This window comes from Nyctereutes procyonoides, unplaced genomic scaffold, assembly GCF_905146905.1.
Source record: "Nyctereutes procyonoides isolate TBG_1078 unplaced genomic scaffold, NYPRO_anot_genome, whole genome shotgun sequence".
NCBI classification, from domain to species: domain Eukaryota; kingdom Metazoa; phylum Chordata; class Mammalia; order Carnivora; family Canidae; genus Nyctereutes; species Nyctereutes procyonoides.
Window position 1 is genome coordinate 15,398 of NW_026575124.1, and position 27,742 is coordinate 43,139.

Below are 27,742 nucleotides of genomic sequence, written 5' to 3' on the forward strand. Positions count from 1 at the left end.
AGTCAACAAAACTAAAAGACAACCTACAGAATGGGAGAAGATATTTGCAAATGACGTATCAGATAAAGGGCTAGTTTCCAAGATCTAGAAAGAACTTCTTAAACTCAACACCAAAGAAACAAACAATCCAGTCATGAAATGGGCAAAAGACATGAACAGAAATCTCACAGAGGAAGACATAGACATGGCCAATACGCACATGAGAAAATGCTCTGCGTCACTTGCCATCAGGGAAATACAGATCAAAACCACAATGAGGTACCACCTCACACCGGTGAGAATGGGGAAAATTAACAAGGCAGGAAACAACAAATGTTGGAGAGGATGCGGAGAAAAGGGAACCCTCTTGCAGTGTTGGTGGGAATGTGAACTGGTGCAGCCACCTGGAAAACTGTGTGGAGGTTCCTCAAAGAGTTAAAAATAGACCTGCCCTACAACCCAGCAATTGCACTGTTAGGGATTTACCTCAAAGATACAGATGCAATGAAACGCCGGGACACCTGCACCCCGATGTTTCTAGCAGCAATGTCCACAATAGCCAAACTGTGGAAGGAGCCTCGGTGTCCATCGAAAGATGAATGGATAAAGAAGATGTGGTTTGTGTATAAAATGGAATATTACTCAGCCATTAGAAATGACAAATACCCACCATTTGCTTTGATGGGGATGGAACTGGAGGGTATTATGCTGAGTGAAGTAAGTCAATCGGAGAAGGACAAACATTATATGTTCTCATTCATTTGGGGAATATAAATAATAGTGAAAAGGAATAAAGGGGACACATGAGGAAAAATAAGTGGGAAATATCAGAAAGGGAGACAGAACATAAAGACTCCTAACTCTGGGAAACGAACTAGGAGTGGTGGAAGGGGAGGAGGGCGGGGGGGGGGGTGGAGGTGAATGGGTGATGGGCACTGAGGGGGGCACTTGACGGGATGAGCACTGGGTGTTATTCTGTATGTCGGCAAATTGATCACAATGTGATCCCTGGGTGGCCCAGCGGTTTGGCGCCTGCCTTTGGCCCAGGGCGCGATCCGGGAGACCCTGGATCGAATCCCATGTCGGGCTCCCGGTGCATGGAGCCTGCTTCTCCCTCTGCCTGTGTCTCTGCCTCTCTCTCTCTCTCTCTCTCTGTGTGACTATCATAAATAAATAAAAATTTAAAAAATAAAACAAAATAATGGCTTTATTGAGCTGTAGTTCGCATACCAGAAAATCCCGCCTTACAATTCAGTGTTTAAAAAAAAAACAAAACACATTGGTGTTTTATTAAAAAAAAATTTTAACTGTGATTTTATTATTATTTTTTTATTTTATTTTAAATTTTTTTAAATTTATTTATGATAGGCACACAGTGAGAGAGAGAGAGAGGCAGAGACACAGGCAGAGGGAGAAGCAGGCTCCATGCACCAGGAGCCCGACGTGGGATTCGATCCGGGGTCTCCAGGATCGCGCCCTGGGCCAAAGGCAGGCGCTAAACCGCTGCGCCACCCAGGGAACCCGATTTTATTATTATTTTTAAAGATTTATTTATTTATTTGTTTTTTTAATAAATTAATTTTTATTGGTGTTCAATTTACCAACATACAGAATAACACCCAGTGCTCATCCTGTCAAGTGCCTGTCACCCATTCACCCCCACCCCCCCACCCTCCACCCCCTCTACCACCCCTAGTTCATTTCCCAGAGTTAGAAGTCTTTATGTTCTGTCTCCCTTTCTGATATTTCCCACACATTTCTTCTCCCTTCCCTTATATTCCCTTTCACTATTATTCATATTCCCCAAATGTATTTATTTATTTGTGAGAGAGTGCACACAAGCAGGCGGGTCAGAGGGAGAGAGAGAAAGAATCTGAAGCAGATTCCATGCTGACAGTGGAGCCCAACACAGCACTCAGTCTCAAGACCCTGAGATCACAACCTGAGCTGACACCAAGAGTCAGATGCTCAATGACTGTGCCACCCAACTGCCCCTTTACTTTGATTATATTATTGTTTAAATCCTACACAGAAACAGTAACAAATAAAAGTGATTAGTCCCACAGCAGCAGTTCCAGTGGCCAAAGCAGGATGGGTCAAAGACAGAGTGGCAGTCATGTCCCTGGACATGAAGGATGACAAGGACAAGAAAAAGAAATATGAACCTCCTGTACCAACTAGACTGGAGAAAAAGAAGAAAACAGGGATCCCTGGGTGGTGCAGCGGTTTGGCACCTGCCTTTGGCCCAGGGCGCGATCCTGGAGACCCGGGATCAAATCCCACATCGGGCTCCCGGTGCATGGAGCCTGCTTCTCCCTCTGCCTGTGTCTCTGCTCTCTCTCTCTCTCTCTCTCTCTCTCTCTCTCTCTCTCTCTCTACTATCATAAATAAATAAAAGTTAAAGAAAAAGAACAAAGGGACCAGATGTTGTCAGTTAAGCCACCAATAGTGACACCTCACATTTAGTGCCCCTTAAAATTACTGAAGTTAGAATTAAAGACTATCTTCTCATGGAGGAAGAATTCATTAGAAATCAGGAACAAAAAAGCCTTTAGAAGAAAAGCAAAAGGAGGAAATAACAAAGGTGGATGATCTGAGGGGACCCCAATGTCAGTGCAAAACATGGAAAAGATCATTGATGAAAATCACACCATCGTGCCTGTATCAGTGGGTTCAGAACACTACACAGCATTCTTTCCTATGTAGACAAGGATCTGCTGAAACCAGGCTGCTCCACCCTGCTCAACCACAAGGTGCATGCTCTCACACAGGTGCTCATGAGTGACACAGATCCCTTGGCCACAGTGATGAAGGTAGAAAAGGATTCCCAGGAAACCTATGCTGATACTGGGGAGTTGGACAACTAAATCCAGGACACTAAGGTATCTGTGGAGCTTCCTCTCACTCATCCTGAGTATTATGAAGAGATGGGTATAAAGCTCCCAAAGAGGGTCATTCTCTATGGTCCACCTGGCACAGGGAAAACCTTATTAACCAAAGCAGTAGCAAACCAAACCTCAGCCACTTTCCTGAGAACTTATTCAGAAGTACCTAGAGGATCAGCCCAAACTCATTCGGGAATTGTTTCCATATGTGGAAGAACATGCACCATCCATTATTTTATTGATGAAATTGATACTGTTGGACAAACAATGTGACTCAAGTGTTGTGTCCTGCTTGTGTGGATCTGAAAGATGTGCTACTTAGTCTTTTTGTGGGGCAAGGGGAGCTCAGTTTCTCTATCAGTGAGGCCTTGTCTGACAAGCACTGGATCCAAAGTTTCTCTTTGGTTTGTGGCCATGACAACTTTCATGTCACCCCTTGGATCAAAGTAGATCTTCTCTGGATTAACTGGGGACTTGAGAAGATATAGCCCCACTCACCAATGCCCTCCTTTTCCTTACTTCCCAACAAGGATGAGCCAAATCACTACCAATCCACCAGCTTTCCACTGCTCACCCAGTCATGTCAAGTCCTAAACTGCCTCTTACCTTATTTTCACTCATATTTTATAGATGGATCAAAGCTTTCCAACACCATCAAGGATCAAAGTTTTCCAACACCACAAAAATCACAATAAGATGGCCTTTATTACAGAGAGTACCATTGCTTCCTAGAATTGAGATATTATTTCCTGATGCACTATCAGATATTATGCTTTATAGGAGCTAAGAGAGATAAACGTTTACAGGCAGATGGTCTAAGGGGTGCTGTCCTCAGGATGTCCTCCTAGCCACCCAGACACACTAATTGGAATAGTCATTCATACCTCGGCCCACTCCAACCTTATGCCTCTCTACCACCCCTGCAACAAGACGGCCAGGACACTACTCAGAGGCCCTCACACAGGTGTCTCCTTCTCCAGGAAGCCTTCCCTGATCCCCTCCAAAGTTGGCTATAAACAGGTACTGGAAGATGTGGTTAGACAGTTTTTAAAAAGGGGGTGGGAGATCACAAAAATGGAGGCCTCAAGGGAGAGCATTCCTGCCACTCACCAGCCCAGGCATACTTATCACCTATAGATGAAGCCTGTGTGCACCATCACTTACATCTCCAGCCCTTTTGGGGAGTAAAGTCTGGAGAGTGTCTGTGAAGATCACTGCGATGCAGCAAATGGTCCAGAACAACAATAAACACCAGGTGGACCAGGCAGCTTCATCATCACAACACTCTAACCAGAAGCCCCAATTTACACTGTAGGGGATAGAAGGGCAGAGATGGGAGGTTGCCTGCCCAAAGTCACACAACCAGTCACATGACTAAGGTCAACAAATCTATCTCCAAGCCCAGGGCTTAACAATAATGCGCTACTGAGGTCAGATCAAGTGGGAGAGAAGATTATTTTGCCCCCAGGCCCAGCCATGTCTGCTTCACCTGTCCAGCCTGGAGCTGGGAGCAGAGAATTCAGAAGGGATATACAGGTCCCCCCCATCCCCAGACACCCAACAAAATCACTTACACATACACATATGGGGACACATACCCAGTGGTCAGGGAACCCTGCCCTCCTAGTAATTGGCCCTCATTGTAATGGCTTTAGGATTGCAGGATTGTAGGCATCACTAGGCAGGAGTATGGCTCCTGGAGTCAGGGAGATGCGTGTCCAACTGCTCTGTCCTATCTAGGTCCACCCACATGGCCCATCTATCCTGTCCCCCACACATGGCCCCACTATATTAGAAAGGTGTGCAGAAGCCATGTATGGGATCTGGGAGCTGTACATGGTAAGGACATACTGTCGAAAACCAACCTCTGTGCTCCAGAGCAGAAATATGTAATGCAAAGGCAGACTCTGGTTATAAAGAAGGAAGATAGTTTATTACTTTGTCAGGCTAAGAAGGCTATAGCAAGCTAATGCCTTCAAGTCTGAAAGCCTGACTGAAGTAAAAGGCTGAGGGGTTTCTAGGAAAATGCAGGATCTGAGCAGTTTCCACATTAATCTGGTTAGGTGGAACCAGCCATGTTCATCATGTCTTCAAAGTAGCCTCATTACTAGCCCTGCCACCAGCCAGCCAGATCATTAGTAACTTTGCATGGACATCAACAGGATGTCAACATCAATACCAGGGATTTCATAGGAAAACAAGAAAAGGGAATGGGACACTTCAAGAATGAGGAAGTGAAAAATGTGTTCAAAGTCAAACTATGCCAAGGCAATAGTGTGTCCAATTAATTTGCTCCCATCTTTATGCTTCCATAGCGATTCAGTCATGCCACCCGAGAATCAGGGGAGTCCTGTGGACATAAACCAGGTGGGTGAGTAGGGCCCCTCACCACCCATCAAACCTCTCATGGCCCTGCCCTGGCCCAGGACACTGTGGTAAGCAAGGGATCCTTAGAGATAGTCTGTCAGGTGGAGTACGGCTCCATTTGGACCATGGACTCCGTGGCAGCCTTCACTACACCAGTGAGCTCTCCAACCAGGAGGTAAGGTTGGGTGGGATTCCCCTTCACCATGCCCTCCCCAGGCCTCCACCTGGCCTCCCAGGTCACCTCTTCAGGGTCCCTGGGAAATGTGCACCATCTAGCTGTCCTGGCCCCTGTTCATGCCTCACTGACCTGGGAGGGAGGAAAATGTCACTCATCCCCAGGGCTGTGTTCTGCCCTCATATGTTGTGACCACAACATACATAGTACAGCGGGAAGAGATATGATGGCAAGCACCAGAAGAAAAACAGGATAAGGAAGGAGTGATGGGAGTTCCTGCTTTGATAAAGGAGGTAAACAAAGGCCCTTCTGAGGAGGCAACATTTGAGCAGGGACCTGAATGGAGGGACAGAGAGCCACGTGGATATTGGAGTGGTAGGGGTGCAGCTCAGGTCATGGTCTCTGGGTTCTGGGATGGAACCCACCTCACACAATACACTGAGCATCCAGTCTGGTTGAGATTCTCTCTCCCTCTCCTGCTCAAATAAATAAACAAAAATTTTAACTATATATATAATAAAAAATTTTCACTCTGTTCATTTCAAAAACCCTCTCTTCAACTTACTAAAAACAATTAATTATATACCTCAAATATTACTCTTTAATAAACTCTCCTTACAATTCCTCCTATGCTTAACATGGAAAGTCTACAAACCTAACTTGGTAATATTCCCCTGAATGAGTTATCTCGTGTCCTCTCATTGGTATAATGATGATCCTGTTGGAGAAATAAGGAAAATGCAAATGTCCTCTCGAAATGACTTGGACATTGGTCAGGAGTATGTGCCAGCTGTGTTCCATCCACTATTTCTCAGGGCATTCTCAGACCTGTGATGCCATCAGGAAAATGTCCATTTCCCAGAAGTTTTCCCTTAAATCTCTATGTTATTCTCTACTTTTTCAGCATCCCCATCTCCACCCCAGCCAAATAATAGTCTCTTCTAGACCTTAAAAAATGGCCTTAATTCATAAACTTGAAAAACTGCCCAGGAGAGAACCCCTGTGCCTCCTACTACATTTACCTTTCTAGTTAAGTGCAAGCTGTGGTTACTGAGTCCAGAGCTCAGCTTCAGGCTGGGACTTCAGGGATTACAGGGCAGCAGCCCAGCTTCCCCTGGGGGCCCACAACACCCCATGGCTGCTGAAGTACAGGCAGCCTTTTGATTGGTTCTGTTCAATTCTTCCTTCCTAAGTGACCCTCTTAGAAGAGCATTCAGAAGCACAGAGAGCATAAAGGAAGACGTAGCACACCACTGCCCCTGAGTTCAGGAGAGAAGGTATTCATGAAATGTGTGTCTGTTGTTCAGAATATGAGCTGTTTGGAAACGATGTCTCTGTCCTTCCATAGAGTGGCCCAAATTGCAGAATGACACCTATTTAGATGTTCTGGAAAATAATCCTGATGCTCTGATAGATCCAGTGCTTCCAGAGCTTCCCCTATTCTAACTTCCTTCACTCACTGACAGCCAAGGGAACAGGCTATGTGCTCTGTAAAGAGATGCTTGTGACAGGGCTTCTCTTATTGGGATTACCTACCAAGTGTCTGGTCCTGAAGGCGAAGACGGAACACGTGCAGTTGCCTCCTCCAAGAAAAGCCAGGAGAATGGTAATATTTTCTCTGTGTTTCTGGTGGTCCTCCTATTTTTCTGCCTGGAATGTTCTCTGTATGTTTTAATTCTGGTGGGGTTTTTTCCTCCTCCATCTCCACCTCAGGATCCTTTCCATTTGTCCTAAAACCTCAGGCTCCTGCTCCACACATTCCTTGTCCCTAAGCTACAGGTGGGAACACCTCACTCCTTGGCAGACCATCTCCCCGGGTGAGAATCTATATCTCTCTCTCTGTCCAAATGGTGCTTTTGTACCAGCTGCCTTGGACACATTCTCTCCGTCCCTGCCTCACCTGAAGACAGTGACACCTTAAAGTCTAGGCAGCAATCCTCTCATGCTTCAGGATCCCAAAGCATTGAAAAAGGCTGACAGCTGGATGAAAAGAGGGCATCAGAGATAGGGCTCACACTGTCACAGCCACCTGTTTTCCTGCTTGCCCAGTACAACAGTAGAAGCACAGTAGACTTCCATTACTTGAGATACAAGTCACCTGAGAACTAGTCACCATGAGACACTGTGAATAGTGTGAAAGAGGAGAGGAGAGGACAGCTCTGAGAATCACTTCAGGTGGATCAAGTTTGTCTCAAGTCCCACCTGCTCCCACTGCTGATATACTTCTCCCCGAAACAGATTTTACCCCATGCACCTAGCACCTAGGGTCTGCTTGCCACAGACCAGCTCACAGGATCCCTAGAGCCACCTTGTCTAGTCTGACCTTCTGCACACAACCTTCAGGCATTTCTTCATTCCAAAGACAGCTTTATGGCAGCCAGTGTGCAGGTAAGTTTACACACACTAATGACTCTCTCATTTAACAGATACCTGCTGTCAAATAGCTTCCTCTTTGGGCAAGATTGGGTGATCATAGCTCCAGCAGAGTTGTTCTCAACTTTGGGCTTGATCCTTAAGTCCAAAAAATAAATGTGTGATTTGCTATATTAACAGCTGAATTGGAGAAGATGCTGATCTTAGTTAGCCTCCTGAGAGCCACAAATCATAAACATACACAATATCCTGCCACATCTCTTTGTAAGAGAAATTGATCAAGATGGCAAATTGAATTTAACTAAAATATTTTTAAAAAGAAAGAAAATAAAGCTGACCATTGACGTAGCAGTCAAGAGAAAGAAGAAAAGAAAGAAAGAAAGAAAGAAAGAAAGAAAGAAAGAAAGAAAGAAAGAAAGAAGAAAGAAAGAGAAATACATCAAATGTACAGGTTCTGATAGATGAGAAATGTCCATGTTGGTAAAATGCTGACACAAATGTTCATCTAAGATACTACTGAAATCCTCTCCTTTAACAGTTCCCACTTCTCGGGCACCAGTCTCCCAACTTTTCCTCAATCTTCTCCTGCTCACAATCCATGTTCTGCATCTGGCATCAGTCTGGTATAGCTCAGGATTAAATGAAGCCTATCTTCCCTTCAGATGAGTGACTGCAAGTGCTTTATTTTCATGCTTAATTGATCTAGGATGTAAATGGAAAGAATCATCCCTGGTCACTAAAGAAATCTCAGGCATCAATTTGAAGTATCGTTTAAGAATGGTGATGGGACAATAGCCAAACTGTGGAAGGAGCCTCAGTGTCCATTGAAAGATGAATGGATAAAGAAGATGTGGTCTATGTATACAATGGAATATTCCTCAGCCATTAGAAACAACAAATACCCACCATTTGCTTCAACGTGGATGGAACTGGAGGGTATTATGCTGAGTGAAGTAAGTCAATCAGAAAAGGACAAACATTATATGGCTTCATTCATTTGGGGAATATAAAAAATAGTGAAAGGGAATAAAGGGGAAAGGAGAGAAAATGAGTGGGAAAATCAGTGAGGGTGACAAAACATGAGAGACTCCTAACTCTGGGAAATGAACAGGAGGTAGTGGAAGGGGAGGTGGACGGGGGGTTGGGGTGACTGGGTGATGGGCACTGAGGGGGGCACTTGATGGGATGAGCACTGGGTAATATGCTATATGTTGGCAAATTGAACTCCAATAAAAAAATAATTTAAAAATATAAAAAAGAAAAAAATGGTGATGGGGAGGAAGATTCCATTCTGTGAGACAACCTGAATTTCACATGAGAGAAGTAACTGGTGTCTTTGTGCATAATATGACCTAAGACAACACAGAAAAGGATTCTGCACAACTACTACAGTGTTCTTCAGATGAGAACTTGAACCCCCTGTGGGCACTGTAGCCCGGTACCCCTTGTGAGTGTCAGTGGAAGAAAGGAAGTGATTTTTAGGTAGACATAGCCATAAATATTTTGAAATGCATGAGTCTTTGAAAAGAATGGCTTCCATTTATCATATCATGTTGTGTGGATTGCATAGATTCACCCAGAGTTTGCTCTCAGCAGTATCTGCAATTCTATCCATGCAGGATCCTCAAAAGTAACTTCTCCAGCCAGTTATGCTTCACCATCACTGGACCAAAGCTAATGTCCTGCAGGCACATAACAGTGAACATCTCACTATCTGTCCTGCCACACAGGTAACCGAGACTCAGGGCTAAGATGGACTGAGGTGGGACTAGTGGATTTATTAATTGGATCAAAATGTAAGCTTTCCTTAATGTAAGTTAGCACCTGGTCATACATTGCTGGCAAAGCCCAAAGGGTCAGAAGCAGGGTTTTCTGGGTTGGTGTGATTAAATAGTTCTATGAACACAGAAGCCTACTGTGGGATCAGACTGTGGACTGACAGACAAAAAAGAATACTGATGAGTTAGCTTTAAATGTCCAACTGAGAGAGGCATATTCTCATAGGACAGTGACTCCCTATATAGTCCAAAAGTTAGGGGTCAAAATGAATCTTAGTATCCTCATTCACCTAAATGGCTCACCATCTGCTCCTCCTGGCTACACAGCTGAAATATGGAGAAAGAGGATCCAAGAAACGTTGTTTAAAGGAAAATTATAGGGCAGCCCATAGGGTGGCTCAGCAGTTTAGCACCGCCTTCAGCCCAGAGCGCGATCCTGGAAATGGGATCAAGTCCCATGTCAGGCTCCCTGCAGGGAGCCTGCTTCTCCCTCTGCCTGTGTCTCTGCCTCTCTCTCTGTGTGTGTCTCTCATGAATAAATAAATAAAATTTTAAAAAAAGAAAATTATAAGCCCTTTGCCTCTGAACCTAGGGGGGGCAAAAAAGAATAACATGTCCACAATAAGAACACAAGCAGATTCTTGCAATGGTGGCCACAGTGCCCTTGAGTCTACCAGTATGAGAGCAGAAGAGACAGGATGGCAGCAGCATGAGATGGTGAGCTCTGTGCAGATGATAACAACCTCTAAATTCAGCAGCTGTGGCCTCCGATCTTCGTGAGTGGGGGGCCTGGCAACAGGGGCAGACAGCCATGTCCATCGTGCTCCCTTCAGGCGCCAGTGCTGTGGGGCCTATGGAGGAAGGGATGAGATGGTGCTAAGCACTGTCAAGAGGTCTCTGAGGAACACCGGAGATGCCTCAATTGGACAGAGATTGGAGAGGTCATCAGAAGCTAATGGGTGGGACAGAGCCTGAGATACGCTGGTTTGTGACTGTGCTTGTCCAGTTGTGGCCCTGCTGTCATGAAGCTCACAATCGGGAGGGGAAAACCCAGATAGATGTCCCCCATGAGCCAGACACAGAATTAGACCATGACATAAAGCACCTGAGAGCCAGTGGCCCCATGATTTGAACAGAGAGCTGGGAGTTCAAGGAGGGAGAAGTGAGGTCAGGCTATAAGGAATTGAGCAGGGCGATAGGTCACATTGGAAGGCCCATGAGAGTCTGCATCTCTGGAATTAAGAGGAGAACATATAGAGGAGAAGGTGAGCAAAGACACAGAAACAAACAGACCTTTCTGGTATCAAAAGCAGCCAAAATGGCCAAAAGTTTAAGGGCAGATGAGGAAGAATTTAAAGGTCCAGGTAAGAAAAGTGTTCCTCATGACGTGGACTAAGCCTAGACATTGGATTGTAATTAGAAAAAATAATGGCATTTATTTCCTCTTTCTTCTACTTGTTGTTATATGACATTGCAAATATCCCTTAATATGAGACTTCTCACAGGTAAAATGGGGATAAACTTCCTTAACCTGAGGCTAATAATTCCCTCTCCAATCTTATGGAACTACCTTGAAACAATTGAGATAGTCATTAAGAAAGCGTTTTAATGAAGCCTTAGTATGTATGTACTTGTTTACAAAGTAAAGAGCAGGGACTTGACTTCCATGGCTCCCAGGCACTTTTGCCTTCATAGGCCCCTTTTCCATAAAATTTTATTAAAATTTATATTACTGAAGCAATTATGAAGCACAATAACAAGCAAGCATTTCTCTGGCTCTGTCCCACCCATTATAAATATAATCCAGCCTATATTGTATTCATTTTTCCTTCAGATCTTAAAGAAAATTTATTTTCTTTCATTAGCCTTCTAAGATCCGTGTCTACTTTCCCTACTGGTTATCAACTCTGGTAAGGAGACATTGGATGATTTTGAACAAAAAATTATGATTTAGAAATTGAAGAGAAAGTTTAGAATATCCCTGGAGATACATGCAAGAAATTTTAGGTTTCTAAACGCTAGGAAGAATGCAATAGAATCATAATGCACGGGGATCCCTGGATGGCTCAGCGGTTTAGCAGGGCCATCAACCCAGGACAGGATCCTGGAACCCTGGATCGAGTCCCACATCGGGCTCTCTATGTGGAGCCTGATTCTCCTTCTTCCTGTACCTCTGCCTCTCTCTGTGTTTCTCTCATGAATAAATAAATAAAATATTTTTTAAAAGAGGGAGATCATAATGCACGGATGTGGAGGTGAACCAGCGAGACTCATTTTTCCAGGTAAACCCCTATGGAAGAAGAAGAAGATTCTCTGAACTATGCAAACACTGTGAACCAGATCAGTTATAACGAAACAAGATAAAAATTCTTCCCGATAGACAGTGAGGGCAGCCTGGAGATGTCCGCACAGAGTGTAGGGAAGCAGGGAAGGATGTATGTTAAGAGGAGTGATGACGTGAAGGAGAGGGATCTCATCACTATTTCTCTATTACTCCAGGGAAACCCCCTCCACAAATGGCCTGGAGGAACCACAGCACCATCACGGAGTTCATTCTCATTGGGCTGTCCGACGACCCCTACATCGAAGCTCTGCTCTTTGTGTTCTTCCTGGGGATCTACCTCCTGACTGTGATGGGGAACCTGATGATGCTGCTGGTGATCAGGGCTGATTCCCGCCTCCACACTCCCATGTACTTCTTCCTGAGTAACCTGTCCTTCCTAGACCTCTGCTTCTCTTCTGTCACTGTGCCCAAGCTACTGAAGGACCTTCTGTCTGAGAAGAGAACCATCTCAGTGGAGGGCTGCCTCACACAGGTGTTCTTTGTGTTTATCACACCAGGGACTGAAGCCTTTCTGCTCTCAGCGATGGCCTATGACCGCTATGCTGCCATCTGCCACCCACTGCTCTATGGCCAGGTGATGAGCACCCAGTTCTGTGTGAAGCTCGTGTTGATCTCATGGGGTCTGGCCTGTCTCCATGCATTTGTCATTGTGCTCTTGGCTATTAACCTGGACTTCTGTGAGGCCCAAACCATACACCATTACATCTGTGAGCTGCCCTCCCTCTTCCCCCTCTCTTGCTCAGATATTTCCATCAGTGTTGACATCTTGATCTGCTCCATCTTACTGCATGGGCTTGGGACCTTTCTCCCAATCTTCTTCTCCTATGCCCGTATCGTCTCCACCATCCTCAGCATCAACTCCACCTCAGGCAGAAGCAAGACCTTCTCCACCTGCTCGTCCCACCTCATTGCAGTGACCCTGTTCTTTGGCTCAGGTGTGATTTGCTACCTTATGCCCACAACTGATTCCTCCCTGGTTTTGCTCCTGTCCTTGCAGTACAGTGCAGTCACACCCTTGCTGAATCCCCTCATCTACAGCCTAAAGAATAAAGAGGTGAAGGCGGCTGTGAGAAGGACACTGGGGAAATATTTCTAAATAGTGGCAGAAACACAGTTATAAAGCCTGTGTTCCTTTGCATTTCTTTTTTTGTTCCCACCTTCTCCCACACGCAGTGACACACTATTTGGTGAAAGATTCTTGAGCTTGCCCAAATAGAGCTTCGCTATTATTCCAAGGCAATAGTTCTTAACTAGGGTTCTTATTTGGAAAGTCTGTGCTCCACTGTTCCCAAGGGAATATGAGACAATTTTCCACAAAACATTTCGATAAGACACCAAAATAATTAGGTTGAAAACATTCGATGATCGTTTCAGGTGATTCAGCATCTGACTGAGGTGTTGCACAAAGAACTAAAAACGAGGGAGACATTATTAAACAGAAGTTAACATTTGCAAATCCCAACTCCTTTTAAGTTTTTAAATAAAACATTGGTAAATAGAAAAAATCCTATGTCAACAAAACAATTCAAACTTTATGTTGATGTGCTAAATACCATAGGATCCCTAGGAATAAACCTAACCAAAGAAGTAAAGGATCTGTACGCTGAAAACTACAGAACACTTATGAAAGAAATTGAAGAGGACACAAAGAAATGGAAAAACATTCCATACTTTTGGATTGGAAGAACAAATATTGTCAAAATGTCCGTACTACTGAAAACAATCTACACATTTAATGCAATCCCTATCCAAACACTCCTAGCATTTCTCACAGAGCTAGAACAAGCAATCCTAAAATTTGTATGGAACCAGATAAGACCGCACATGCCAAAGCAATCTTGAAAAAGAAAAGAAAAGCTGGCAGCATCACAATTCTAGACATCAAGCTGTATTTCAAAGCTGTAGTCATAAGACAGTTGGTACTGGTACAAAAACAGACACATAGGGCAATGGAGCAGAACAAAACCCATTAATGGACCTACAACTATATGGTCAACTAATCTTCAACAAAGCAGGAAGAATATCCAATGGGGAAAAAGACAGTGTCTTCAACCAATGGTGTTGGGAAAACTGGACAGTAACATGCAGAAGAATGAAACTGCACCACTTTCCTACATCATACACAAATTCAAAAGTGATGAAAGACTTAAGCATGAGACAGGAAACCATCAAAATCCTAGAAGAAAACACAGGCAGCAACCTCTCTGACCTCGGCCACAGCAACTGCTTGCTAGACATGTCTCCAGAGGCAAGGGAAACAAAAGAAAAAATGAACTATTGAGACTTCATCAAGATAAAAAGCTTCAGCACAGCAAGGGAAACAATCAACAAACTAAAAGGCAACCTTCACAATGGGAGAAAATATTTGCAATGACCTATATCTGATAAATTAGTATCCAAAATCTATAATGAACTTATCAAACTCAATACCAAAAAACAAATAATCCAGTTAAGAAATGAGCAGAGGGCATGAATAGACATTTTTCCAAAGTAGACATGCAGATAGCTAAAGGACACATGAAAAGTTGTTCAACATCACTCATCATCAGGGCAACACAAGTCAAAATCTTAGTGAGATACCTCCTCATACCTGTCAGAATGGCTAAAATTAACACAGGAAACAACAGGTGTTGGCAAGGAGGGGAGAAAGGAGAACCTTCTTGCACTGTTGGTGGGAATATAAACTGGTACAGCCATCTGGAAAACAGTATGGTAGTTCCTCTGAAAGTTAAGAATATGGGCACTGGGTGGCACAGTCAGGTGCTCAGGTCATGATCTCAGGGTCTTGAGATCAATGAAGATCCACTTCAGGGATCACTGGATGGCTCAGCAGTTTGGCACCTGCCTTCAGCCCAGGGCGTGATCCTGGAGTCCTGGGATCAAGTCCCACATCGGGCTTCCTGCTAGAGCCTGCTTCTCCCTCTACCTGTGTCTCTGCCTCTCTCTCTCTCTCTCTCTCTCTCTCTCTCTCTGCATCTCTCTCTCTCTCTCTCTCTCTCTCATTAATAAATAAATAAAATCTTAAAAAAAAAAAAAGGATCCACTTCAGATTCCCCACTCACCTGTAGTCTGCTTGGGATGCTCTCTCTCTCTCTCTCCCTCTCTCTCTCTCTCTCTCTCCCTCTCTCTCAAATAAATAAATATTTTCCAAAACAAAAGTTAAAAATAAAACTACCCTACATTCTAGCAATTGCACTACTAGGTATTTACCCAAACAATACAAAAATAACAATTTAATAGCAATTTAAAGGGACACACACATCCTGATGTTTATAGCAGCAGCATCAATAATAGCCAAATTATAGAAAGAGAACCAGAGGAAATTGACTGATGAATGGATAAAGAAGATGTGGTATATATATATTCAGCCATCCAAAAGAATTTCAGCCATCTAAAAGAATTTCAAGGAGTATAAATTACATTAGGAAAGGCAGACTATAAGCAATGACTATGAAAGACCCCTCTTTAATCATTTATTACTTGATATTTAATGTAATAATATTTTATATAAAATTGTATATGCCTCCAATTGACAAATGACAATGTGATATGTAAATGTAGTAAGTAGTGTCAAAACAAAAAAAAATAATAAGAATTTAATGAACAAGAGAATATTATGTACTATAGTTTTAAAAAAAAGTATGAGGGCAACCATTATCTTTATCTATCTTCTATGCATTCACTAATAATCAAGAATAATTAATGCTTCTGAAAACTCAAATCCAATCATTACCGAGATAACAAAACCAAACATAAGAAAAGGAGGATAAAGGAACTCAAAAGCACAAATTAAGTCAGATACAGAAAAATATAATTGAGAAGTACGTTCAGATATTCAAAAAGATCTATAAATTTGACATAACTCCATAAATATATCTAAGAAAAAAGAAAAAGAAATCAATAATACAACTCTGATAAAAGAATAAAAATTGGGCAGCCTGGGTGGCTCAACAGTTTAACGCCGCCTTCAGCCCAGGGCATGATCCTAGAGACCCAGGATCCAGTCCCACATCAGGCTCCCTGCAGGGAGCCTGCTTCTCCCTCTGCCGATGTCTCTGCCTCTCTCTGTGTGTCTCTCATGAATGAATGAATAAATAAAATCTTTTTAAAAAAGAATAAAAATTTTAAGGAAATACTAAGATTCATCTCAATATATTTGTTTAATTTAGAGGAATATGTAACCCAAGGAAAAAATTGAACTATTACTCAGCCATTAGAAATGATGAATACCCACCATTTGCTTTGACGTGGATGGAACTGGAGGGTATTATGCTGAGTGAAGTGAGTCAATCAGAGACGGACAATCATCATATGGTTTCACTCATACAGAAAGTATACCGAGAAGCTCCAGAGTGACACTCCTATAAATCCCAAGAAAACAGAGATAAAGCAACAAAAACAGAGAAAAGGAAGTATCCCTGGCCCCCTGGCTCCAAAATGTTATCTTTCCTTGACAGCTACAAAGTAATCACAAAGACTCACCAGACTAAAAGACAGCCTTATGTCATTCACTCAAGACAGCGCATGAAATCTCAAGGCCATAAGTTCCCTGATTAGGTTCTCAGTAAAAGGCCAGCCAAAAAAACCCTCAATGGCAACTCTGTCGGGAACCCCCTCACTCCTTTAATAATGATTTAAAGGGACACACACATCCTGATGTTTATAGCAGCAGCATCAATAATAGCCAAAGTATAGAAAGAGCACCAGAGGAAATTGATGAATGGATAAAGAAGATGTGGTATATATATACTATATTAGCATTTTCTGTATCCTTGCATAATAAGCTTTTATCATCTTTACTCACTCCCCTTTGTCCACGAGATTCATTTTCCCACTCCCTGAGACAAGAACTAAGCTCTCTTGCAGCAGAAGTTCCTCAAAAATTTAAAAATAGAGCTACCCACAACCCAGCAATTACACTACTAGGTATTTACCCAAAAGATACAAAGATAATGATCCAAGGGGGCAACTGCACCCCAATGTTTATAGCACCAATGTTCACATGGTCAAATATGGAAAGAGCCCAGATGTCCATTGGCAAATGAATGGATAAAGAAGATGTGGTACATATATACAGAGGACTATTAGTCATCAAAAAAAAAAATGAAATCTTACCATGGGCAATGAGATGGATGGACCTGGAGGGTAAGTCAATCAGAGGAAGACAATTATCATATGATTTCACTCATATGTGGAAATAAAGAACAAAACAGAGCTGGAAATTAAGAAACAAAACAGAGGATCATAAGGAAAGGGGGGAAAAAATAAAGAAGACAAAGTCATAAAGGGAGACAAACCATAAATGACTTTTAACTATAGGAAACAAATGACGGTTGCTAAGGGTAGGTAAGCAGGGGGATGGGGTAACTCAGTGATAGACATTAAGGAGGGCATGATATGTAATGAGCACTGGGTGTTACATTCAAATGACGAATCAGTGAAATCTACCTCTGAAACTAATACTACACTATGTGTTAATTAATTGAATTTAAATTAAATTAATTTTTCTTTTTTTAATATTTTATCTATTTATTCATGAGAGACACAGACAGAGGCAGAGACACAGACAGAGAGAGAAACAGACTCCATGCAAGAAGCCCGATGTGGAACTCGATTCTGGGACCAGGATCATGCCCTAAGCAGAAGGCAGACACTCAAACCCTGAGCCACCTAGGTGCCCCTAAAATAATTTTTCTTAAAAAAGAAGTAGCTCAAAAGGGCAACAAGCACGGACAGTTTTTCAGGTGATTTCAAACTTCTATGTTATATGTATTGTTTGGAGTACAGAATCATAGGGAAAACTATCAATGCATTCTCAGAGCTATGGTAAAACCATAGCTTTTTCTGTTTCAAAACCTGAAAAAATCATTTATCTCTAATGAACATATAGACAACAATTCTAAATGAGATATTAATCCACTGAACCTGAAAGTATACTGGAAGAATAACACCTAAATAGTAATCCATGACCAAGCAAACTTTATTATTGGTTTGAATTCTCAAATCAATAGGTTAAATGAGAATACTATGACCACTCTATAGAATCTTAATAGGCATAAATATAAAATTCAACATTGTGACCTCAAATATTTAACAAAATTCTGATGATTCTCTCTTTAAATACAAAATATGTAACATTAAATAATATTCAACCACATGCTTCATGATAACAGATAATACCAGACTGAAGTAATTACAGTGTAATAAAACAACACTGCTACTCATATTACTTGAGAAGATGTTGCAATTTCCCTCCAAAGCAGTGAGACAAGATTAGAAGATGACATTTACAATTGCAAGAGTGGGATCTACAAATATAAGAGTTCATCATGATTATCTACCCAGAAATCTAAGAAATCTCGATCAGAAATGAGAATTTATCAGCATTCCAGGAGAATTCAGAAAGGGAAAAAAATTGTTCAATATTCTTACAATCAGTAGTTTTTCTATTAGTCGATAGCAATAGTGAACCAAAAAGATATATCATACAAAACTCCATTTGCTATATAGCAAGATCAATATAAAAACATCAGGAGTAAACTTCATAAGCACGCAGAGCTCAAACGAGCAGAGCAAAGCAACAAAACTGAACAAAAATGACACAGGACGTGCTTGACTCAGCAGAGTATGTATTCACTAGGCATCTTCAAGTGACCAAAATGTGATTAACAATAACAGAGACTGAAGATGATTTATCATTGAACTAGCAATAGGTCTGGAGATACATAGCTCCAGTTAGTTGAGTAACTCAATCAAATCATCAGTGAAGTGGCTTCTCCCCATCCATCTGCTGTGCCATCTTCATGCATTAGATTTCATCCTCCTCCTTGCTGTAGGGTAAGCCTTGGGAGCTGTGTTCTCTCTTGTAATGCAAGGACCTGACTTACGCTTTGGTTGCTTAGGCATCTTGAATAAACCCACTACCAGGGCAGGAATCCACCGGATACAGAGATATTGGTTGTTTTCCACAGCTGACTATTTCAACTCCATATTGTTTTGGTTTTGTTTTTACTTTTTTCTATTCCGGAACTTTATTTTTTTTAATAAATTTATTTTTTATTGGTGTTCAATTTGTCAGCATACAGAATAACACCCAGTGCTCATCCTGTCAAATGCCCACCACCCAGTCACCCCCACCCCCCGCCCACCTCCCGTTCCACCACCCCTAGTTCATTTCCCAGAGTTAAGAGTCTTTCAGTTCTGTCTCCCTTTCTGATTATTTCCCACTCATTTTTTCTCCTTTCCCCTCTATTCCCTTCCACCACTTTTTATATTCCCCAAATGAATGAGACCATATAATGTTTGTCCTTCTCTGATTGACTTATATCACTCAGCATAATACCCTCCAGTTCCATCCACGTCGAAGCAAATGGTGAATATTTGTCATTTCTAACGGCTGAGGAATATTCCATTGTATACACAAACCACATCTTCTTTATCCATTCATCTTTCAATGGACACCGAGGCTCCTTCCACAGTTTGGCTATTGTGGACATTGCTGCTATAAACACTGGGGTGCAGGTGTCCCAGCATTTCATTGCATCTGTATCTTTGGGGTAAATCCCCAGCAGTGCAATTGCTGGGTCATAGGGAAGATCTATTTTTACTCTTTGAGGAAACTCCACACAGTTTTCCAGAGTGGCTGCACCAGTTCACATTCCCACCAACAGTGTAAGAGGGTTCCCGTTTCTCCACATCTTTTCCAACATTTGTGGTCTCCTGCCTTGTTAATTTTAGCCATTCTTACTGGTGTGAGGTGGTATCTCATTACATTTGATTTGTATTTCCCTGATGGCAAGTGATGCAGAGCATTTTCTCATGTGTGTGTTGGCCATGTCTATGTCTTCCTCTGTGAGATTTCTTTTCATGTCTTTTGCCCATTGCATGGTTGGATTGTTTGTTTCCTTGCTGTTGAGTTTAAGAAGTTCTTTCTAGATCTTGGAAACTAGCCCTTTCTCTGATAATGTCATTTGCAAATATCTTCTACCATTCTGTAGGTTGTCTTTTAGTTTTGTTGACTGTATCCTTTGCTGTGCAAAAGCTTCTTATCTTGATGAAGTCCCGATAGTTCATTTTTGCTTTTGTTTCTCTTGCCTTCATGGATGTATCTTGCAAGAAGTTACTGTGGCCGAGTTCATAAAGGGTGTTGCCTGTGTTCTCCTCTAGGACTTTGATGGAATCTTGTCTCACATTTAGATCTTTCATCCATTTTGAGTTTATCTTTGTGTATGGTGAAAGAGAGCGGTCTAGTTTCATTCTTCTGCATGTGGATGTCCAATTTTCCCAGCACCATTTATTGAAGAGACTGTCTTTCTTCCAGTGGATAGTCTTTCCTCCTTTATTGAATATTAGTTGACCATAAATTTGAGGGTCCATTTCTGGATTCTCTATTCTGTTCCATTGATCTATGTGTCTGTTTTTGTGCCAGTACCACACTGTCTTGATGACCACAGCTTTGTAGTACAACCTGAAATCTGGCATTGTGATGCCCCCAGATATGGTTTTCTTTTTTAAAATTCCCCTGGCTATTCGGGGTCTTTTCTGAGTCCACACAAATCTCAAAATAATTTGTTCCAACTCTCTGAAGAATGTCCATGGTATTTTGACAGGGATTGCATTAAATGGGTCAATTGCCCTGGGTAACATTGACATTTTCACAATATTAATTCTTCCAATCCGTGAGCATGGAATATTTTCCCATCTCTTTGTATCTTCCTCAATTTCTTTCAGAAGTGTTCTATAGTTTTGGGGGTATAGATCCTTTACCTCTTTGGTTAGGTTTATTCCTAGGTATCTTATGCTTTTGGGTGCAATTGTAAATGAGATTGACTCCTTAATTTCTCTTTCTGCAGTCTTATTGTTAGTGTATAGAAATGCCACTGACTTCTGGGCATTGATTTTGTATCCTGCCACCCTGCCGAACTGCTGTATGAGTTCTAGCAATCTTGGGGTGGAGTCTTTTGGGTTTTCTATGTAAAGTATCATGTCATTGGCGAAGAGGGAGAGTTTGACTTCTTTGCCAATTTGAATGCCTTTTATTTCTTTTTATTGTCTGATTGCTGAGGCTAGGACTTCTAGTACTATGTTAAATAGCAGTGGTGAGAGTGGACATCCCTGTCTTGTTCCTGATCTTAGGGCAAAAACCTCCCAAGACACAAAAGTCCAGGGCCAGATGGCTTCCCTGGGGAATTCTATCAAACGTTTAAAGAAGAAACCATACCTATCCTACTAAATCTGTTCGGAGAGATAGAAAGAGATGGAGTACTTCCAAATTCGTTCTATGAGGCCAGCATCACCTTAATTCCAAAACCAGACAAAGACCCCACCAAAAAGGAGAATTACGGACCAATATCCCTGATGAACATGGATGCAAAAATTCTCAACAAGGGATCCCTGGGTGGCACAGCGGTTTGGCGCCTGCCTTTGGCCCGGGGCGCGATCCTGGAGACCCGGGATCGAATCCCATGTCGGGCTCCCGGTGCATGGAGCCTGCTTCTCTCTCTGCCTGTGTCTCCGCCTCTCTCTCTCTCTCTCTCTCTCTGTGACTATCATGAATAAAAAAAAAAAAAAAATTAAAAAAAAAAATTCTCAACAAGATACTAGCCAATAGGATACAACAGTACATTAAGAAGGTTATTCACCATGACCAAGTAGGATTTATCCCCAGGATACAAGGCTGGTTCAACACTCGTAAAACAATCAGTGTGATTCATTATATCAGCAAGAGAAAAACCAAGAACCATATGATGCTCTCATTAGATGCAGAGAAAGCATTTGAGAAAATACAGCATCCATTCCTGATCAAAACTCTTCAGAGTGTAGGGATAGAGGGAACATTCCTCGTCATCTTAAAAGCCATCTACGAAAAGCCCACAGCAAATATCATTCTCAATGGGGAAGCACTGGGAGTCTTCCCGAACTTTAAATTCCCACTCTTGTGTTAAAATTCACCAACAGAAAGGGAGCCCAGGAAACCCCAGGTCCCCAACCTTGACCCAAATAAAAGGAAAACAAGGCATTCTTTTCTTCTCTCCCTTTCCCCAAAGACTTCACCAGGTGGGCCTAGTGATCAATGAAATTTCCAGGTCTTGTAAGTAATAAATATTTGTTTTTTCAGGGATGCCTGTGTGTATCAGTGGTTGAGCGTCTGCCTTCAGGTCAGGGTGTTGTCCCAGGGTCCAGGATCAAGTCCCACATAGGGCTCTTTGTGGGGAGCCAACTCCTCCCTCTGCCTATATCTCTGCCTCTCTCTCTCCCTTTCTCTTTCTCTCTCTCTCTTCCTGTCTATCATGAATAAATTTTAAAAACTTTTTTAAAAATATTTTTATTTTTTTCAGTTCATGATGATTGTCACTGAAGGGCATCTCCAAATATAAAAGAAACCATAAGCGTACAACCAGGAGAAAAATTGGTTTGGAAAGGAATACTGGGTAGTTTATGGGGCCAAGGCATGTCCAACCCACAGCTGAACTATCCATAGGCTAACACTGGCACAGAACACTTCTCCAGGTGGCTTCCTCCTAGGAATCATAGTCTTATAAAACACAAACCAAAGCTAATAGAAGAAATACCAGTACTTTAGCCTGTTCTTGAGCTTTACATAAATGAAACCATTCGAAAATACTAAAACTCTGAAAACTCAGTCTCCCAAGTCTTGATGAGGAGATGGTAAACTTCAATCTCCTTTACCTTGTGTTTGCTTTTTACTCTCATCATCTCAGGCAAAAGAACAAGTAAGGAGTGCTGGGAAAATTGGACATTCACATGCAGAAGAATGAAACTAGACCATTCTCTTAGACCATACACAAAGATAAACTCAAAATGAATGAAAGATCTAAATGTGAGACAAGATTCCATCAAAATCCTAGAGGAGAACACAGGCAATACCCTTTTTGAACTTGGCCACAGCAACTTCTTGCAAGATACATCCGTGAAGGCAAGAAAACAAAAGCAAAAATGAATTATTGGGACTTCATCAGATAAGAAGCTTCCGCACAGCTACAGAATGGAAGAAGATATTTACAAATGACCTGTCATTTTTGTCTCTCACCTTACAAAGCAATGTTCTCTAGATGAATTCACCTTCAGCTTTGCTACTTACAATTGTCTATTTGCATGTCCTTAAGGAGTCTCTTTGCATGACAATTGTCTATTTCCCTGATCTTGCTGTTTTTAAGAATCTACAGTGTTTGCTGATCTAACACGTAAAGCCGTGTTGGGTCTTAAACCCTGAAAATGCTAAAAGGGAAAAATGTTAGTAGAGATTTCAGGCCAGTGCACATTTATATACATAGGCTTTTCAGTGATTAGCGTCCAAAACTGGTTTGGACCAATTTAAACCTGGGCATTCTACACCCAATGACTGGTTTCTCATGCTCTGAAATAATCTCTTCCCTAAACATGTAAAATTGGTACGAGTGGCAGTGGTTGTCAGTGGAAGCCAGACTTCAATGTGTTGAGTAAATAGAACACAAAAAGAAGGCAGTTACTTCACACCACACTCTTAAGGTGTTTTGATTTAGAGAATCAAAGAGAAAAGTCACAAGAAGGGATGTGGACCTTGAAGGTTTTTTAACAAGGAGAAAAAGACATGACTGTACTTAAAGGTGGTGAGAGCCAAGGAAGCACTTTGTATTAGGCTGATGAAGTCCAATCCCCTCTCTTAGACTAATCACCCAGGACCAAGGTAGACTTGAGCATTATGAAGGTCTACACGCAGGTTACAGGGCTATCAGAGAACAGAGGTTGGGCTACCACACTCCAGGTGTAGCAAAGCCCAGAGGTTGAGAGGTCAGCTCTAAAACACACCCTCTGCTTGCCCCCATTGTTTTGATGTACCCACTGTCCTCAGCCTCCTCCAACTGCTACTGCACTTTGGTGTTGGGTTCACAGAGTTTTGTAAATCCCACTCCCAATGTCTTAACCACCAACTTCAGCATTAATGTTGGTAAGTCATCCAATAACCTGATCGCAAATTCCTGTAACATCTAACCTAAGCCCCCATTGCTCAACTTGATTTCAGCCCTGTACTCACAAGGTGACCCTCGAGACCCAAACATTCATCTTATCTGGATGATTCCACCACTATTGTCTCTAACCTCTGATGGTAATCTTCTATCCTCCTAGCTCTTCACTTTTTCACCTGCGCTATGGCTTTCTAGAAATTCTAAATTCTTCAGTCCATCCCTTCCTTCTGTCCATCACCACCAATTTCCCGAAAGTTTCACTTGATTTATTTCTGTGCATTGATTTTAGCAGCTCACATGTCTGCACCTTCAGAGACTTGTCATTTGTTCTTTCATTGCACTCACAAGCCCTCCCTACTCTCTCCATTTCTGTACCCAGGACATTAACTTCCAAGGAATTTAGTTTATTCTTCAAACATAGCTTGACCCCTCACAACTAAAGTCTCCTTTCTCCTTAAACTAACAAGAAGATTGTGGTCCATGAACTTCCTTTACACTTGACAGAGAATCACTTAATCCTTTCTTCCATGCCCAAAACTCTTTCTAATTATGCACATGACTTGACTTTAATGCTTTTCTTAGTTCCCATGAAATACTCTATAAGGATAACTTCTGGACCTGGACTTACATGTGTGTGTTTGGGTTGTGTGATCTTTGACCACCTTTCCCTGGACCCTCAGTCATTATTGTTTACCATTTCACTCTACATTCTTAACTTCTTCTGCTCTCTAGGCATAAACAATACTTACAGGTAAAAACATATTCCCATAGATATAAACATTTTGGAATACTACACAGCATTCTTTGCCATGTAGACAAGGATCTGCTGGAACCAGGATGCTCTACCCTGCTCAACCACAAGGTGCATGCTCTCACATGGGAGCTCATAGTGAAGAAGGTAGAAAAGGACTTGGTCACCGTGATGAAGGTAGAAAAAGACTCCCAGGAAACCTATGCTGATATTAGGGAGTTGGACAACCAAATCCAGGACATTAGGGCATCTGTGGAGCTTCATCTTACTCATCCTGAGTATTATGAAGAGGTAGATATAAAGTCCCCAAAGAGGATCATTCTCTATGGTCCACCTGGCACAGGCAAAACCTTATTAACTAGAGCAGTAGCAAACCAAAACTTCAGACACTTTCCTGAGAGTGGCTGGCTCTGGACTTATAAAGAAGTACCCAGAGGAGCAGCCCAATCTCATTCGGGAATTTTTTCCATATATGGAAGAACATGCATCATCCATCATCTTTATTGATGAAATTGGCACTGTTGGAACAAAAATATGTGACTCAGGAGCTGGAAGTGAGAGAGAAATTCAATGAACAGTGTTGGAACTCTTGAACCAGTTGGATAGATTTGATCTGAGAGGTGACATGAAAATGTCACGGTCAGTCCTAGCCTCAGCAATCAGACAATAAAAAGAAATAAAAGGCATTCAAATTGGCAAAGAAGTCAAACTCTCCCTCTTCGCCAATGACATGATACTTTACATAGAAAACCCAAAAGTATCCACCCCAAGATTGCTAGAACTCATACAGCAGTTCGGCAGGGTGCCAGGATACAAAATCAATGCCCAGAAGTCAGTGGCATTTCTATATACTAACAATAAGACTGCAGAAAGAGAAATTAAGGAGTCAATCTCATTTACAATTGCACCCAAAAGCATAAGATACCTAGGAATAAACCTAACCAAAGAGGTAAAGGATCTATACCCTCAAAACTATAGAACACTTCTGAAAGAAATTGAGGAAGACACAAAGAGATGGGAAAATATTCCATGCTCACGGATTGGAAGAATTAATATTGTGAAAATGTCTATGCTACCCAGGGTAATTTACACGTTTAATGAAATCCCTATCAAATACCATGGACTCTCTTCAGAGAGTTGGAACAAATTATTTTAAGATTTGTGTGGACTCAGAAAAGACCCCGAATAGCCAGGGGAATGTTAAAAAAGAAAACCATATCTGGGGGCATCACAATGCCAGATTTCAGGTTGTACTACAAAGCTGTGGTCATCAAGACACATAAATCACAAACACAGACACATAGATCAATGGAACAGAATAGAGAATCCAGAAGTGGACCCTCAAATTTATGGTCAACTAATATTCAATAAAGGAGGAAAGACTATCCACTGGAAGAAAGACAGTCTCTTCAATAAACGGTGCTGGGAAAATTGGACATCCACATGCAGAAGAATGAAACTAGACCGCTCTCTTTCACCATACACAAAGATAAACTCAAAATGGATGAAAGATCTAAATGTGAGACAAGATTCCATCAAAGTCCTAGAGGAGAACACAAGCAACACCCTTTTTGAACTCGGCCACAGTAACTTCTTGCAAGATACATCCACGAAGGCAAGAGAAACAAAAGCAAAAATAAACTATTGGGACTTCATCAAGATGAGAAGCTTTTGCACAGCAAAAGATACAGTCAACAAAACTAAAAGGAAACCTACAAATGGTAGAAGATATTTGCAAATGACATTATCAGAGAAAGGGCTAGTTTCCAAGATCTATAAAGAACTTATTAAACTCAACAGCAAAGAAACAAACAATCCAATCATGAAATGGGCAAAAGACATGAAGAGAAATCTCACAGAGGAAGACATAGACATGGCCAACACGCACATGAGAAAATGCTCTGCATCACTTGCCATCAGAGAAATACAAATCAAAACCACAATGAGATACCACCTCACACCAGTGAGAATGGGGAAAATTAACAAGACAGGAAACAACAACTGTTGGAGAGGCGGTGGGGAAACGGGAACCCTCCTGCACTGATGGTGGGAATGTGAACTGATGCAGCCACTCTTGAAAACTGTGTGGAGGTTCCTCAAAGAGTTAAAAATAGACCTGCCCTACGACCCAGCAATTGCACTGCTAGGGATTTACCCCAAAGATACAGATGCAATGAAACACTGGGACACCTGCACCCCGATGTTTCTAGCAGCAATGTCCATAATAGCCTAACTGTGGAAGGAGCCTCGGTGTCCATCGAAAGATGAATGGATAAAGAAGATGTGGTTTATGTATACAATGGAATATTACTCAGCCATTAGAAATGACAAATACCCACCATTTGCTTCAACGTGGATGGAACTGAAGGATATTATGCTGAGTGAAGTAAGTCAATAGGAGAAGGACAAACATTATATGTTCTCATTCATTTGGGGAATATGAATAATGGTGGAAGGGAATAAAGGGAAAGGAGAAAAAATGAGTGGGAAATATCAGAAAGGGAGACAGAACATGAGAGACTCCTAACTCTGGGAAACGAACTAGGGGTGGTGAAGGGGAGGTGGACGGAGGGTGGGGGTGACTGGGTGACAGGCACTGAGCTGGGCACTTGATGGGATGAGCACTGGGTGTTATTCTATATGTTGGCAAATTGAACACCAATAAAAAATAAATTTATTTTACAAAAAAAAAAGAGAAAGAAAATGTCACGGTCACAAACCAAACAGAAACTTTGGATCCAGTGCTTGTCAGACCAGGTCTCATGGACAGGATAATTGAACTACCCTTGCCCCAAAAAGGACTAGAAGTACATCTGTCAGATTCCACAAGAAGGGTGATGTTGGCTGATGATGTAACCCTGGATGACTTGATCATGGCTAAAGATGACCTCTGTGGGGCTGACATCAGGCAATCCATACAGAAGCTGGTCTGATGGCCTTGAAAGAACTTAGAATGCAAGTAATAAATGAAGACCTCAAAAAAATCTAAAGAAATGTTCTTTATGGAAAACAAAAAGTTACACCTGAGGGGCTTCATCTCTAACAAACTAGAAGTGCCTGAAGGAAATGGTTGGAAGTTTCGCCCCCACCCTTTGAGGGATGAGAATAAAAAGTTGCCCAGACA

At 42.0% G+C, this 27,742-nt stretch overlaps 1 protein-coding gene and 1 pseudogene across 1 annotated transcript; both read left to right on the plus strand.

Moving 5' to 3' along the window:
- Positions 1-2,070: 2,070 nt before the first annotated feature.
- On the plus strand, positions 2,071-27,661 carry LOC129517384 (26S proteasome regulatory subunit 4-like; annotated as a pseudogene).
- LOC129517387 (olfactory receptor 8S1-like) lies at positions 12,074-12,997 on the plus strand. Its single transcript, XM_055337173.1, has one exon. The coding sequence runs from the start codon at positions 12,074-12,076 to the stop codon at positions 12,995-12,997; it is 924 nt and encodes a 307-aa protein (XP_055193148.1).
- Positions 27,662-27,742: the final 81 nt, after the last annotated feature.

Excerpts from the sequence above, each read along its gene's own strand:
- LOC129517387 (XM_055337173.1), top strand. The coding sequence starts at position 12,074 with ATGGCCTGGAGGAACCACAGCACCATCACGGAGTTCATTCTCATTGGG.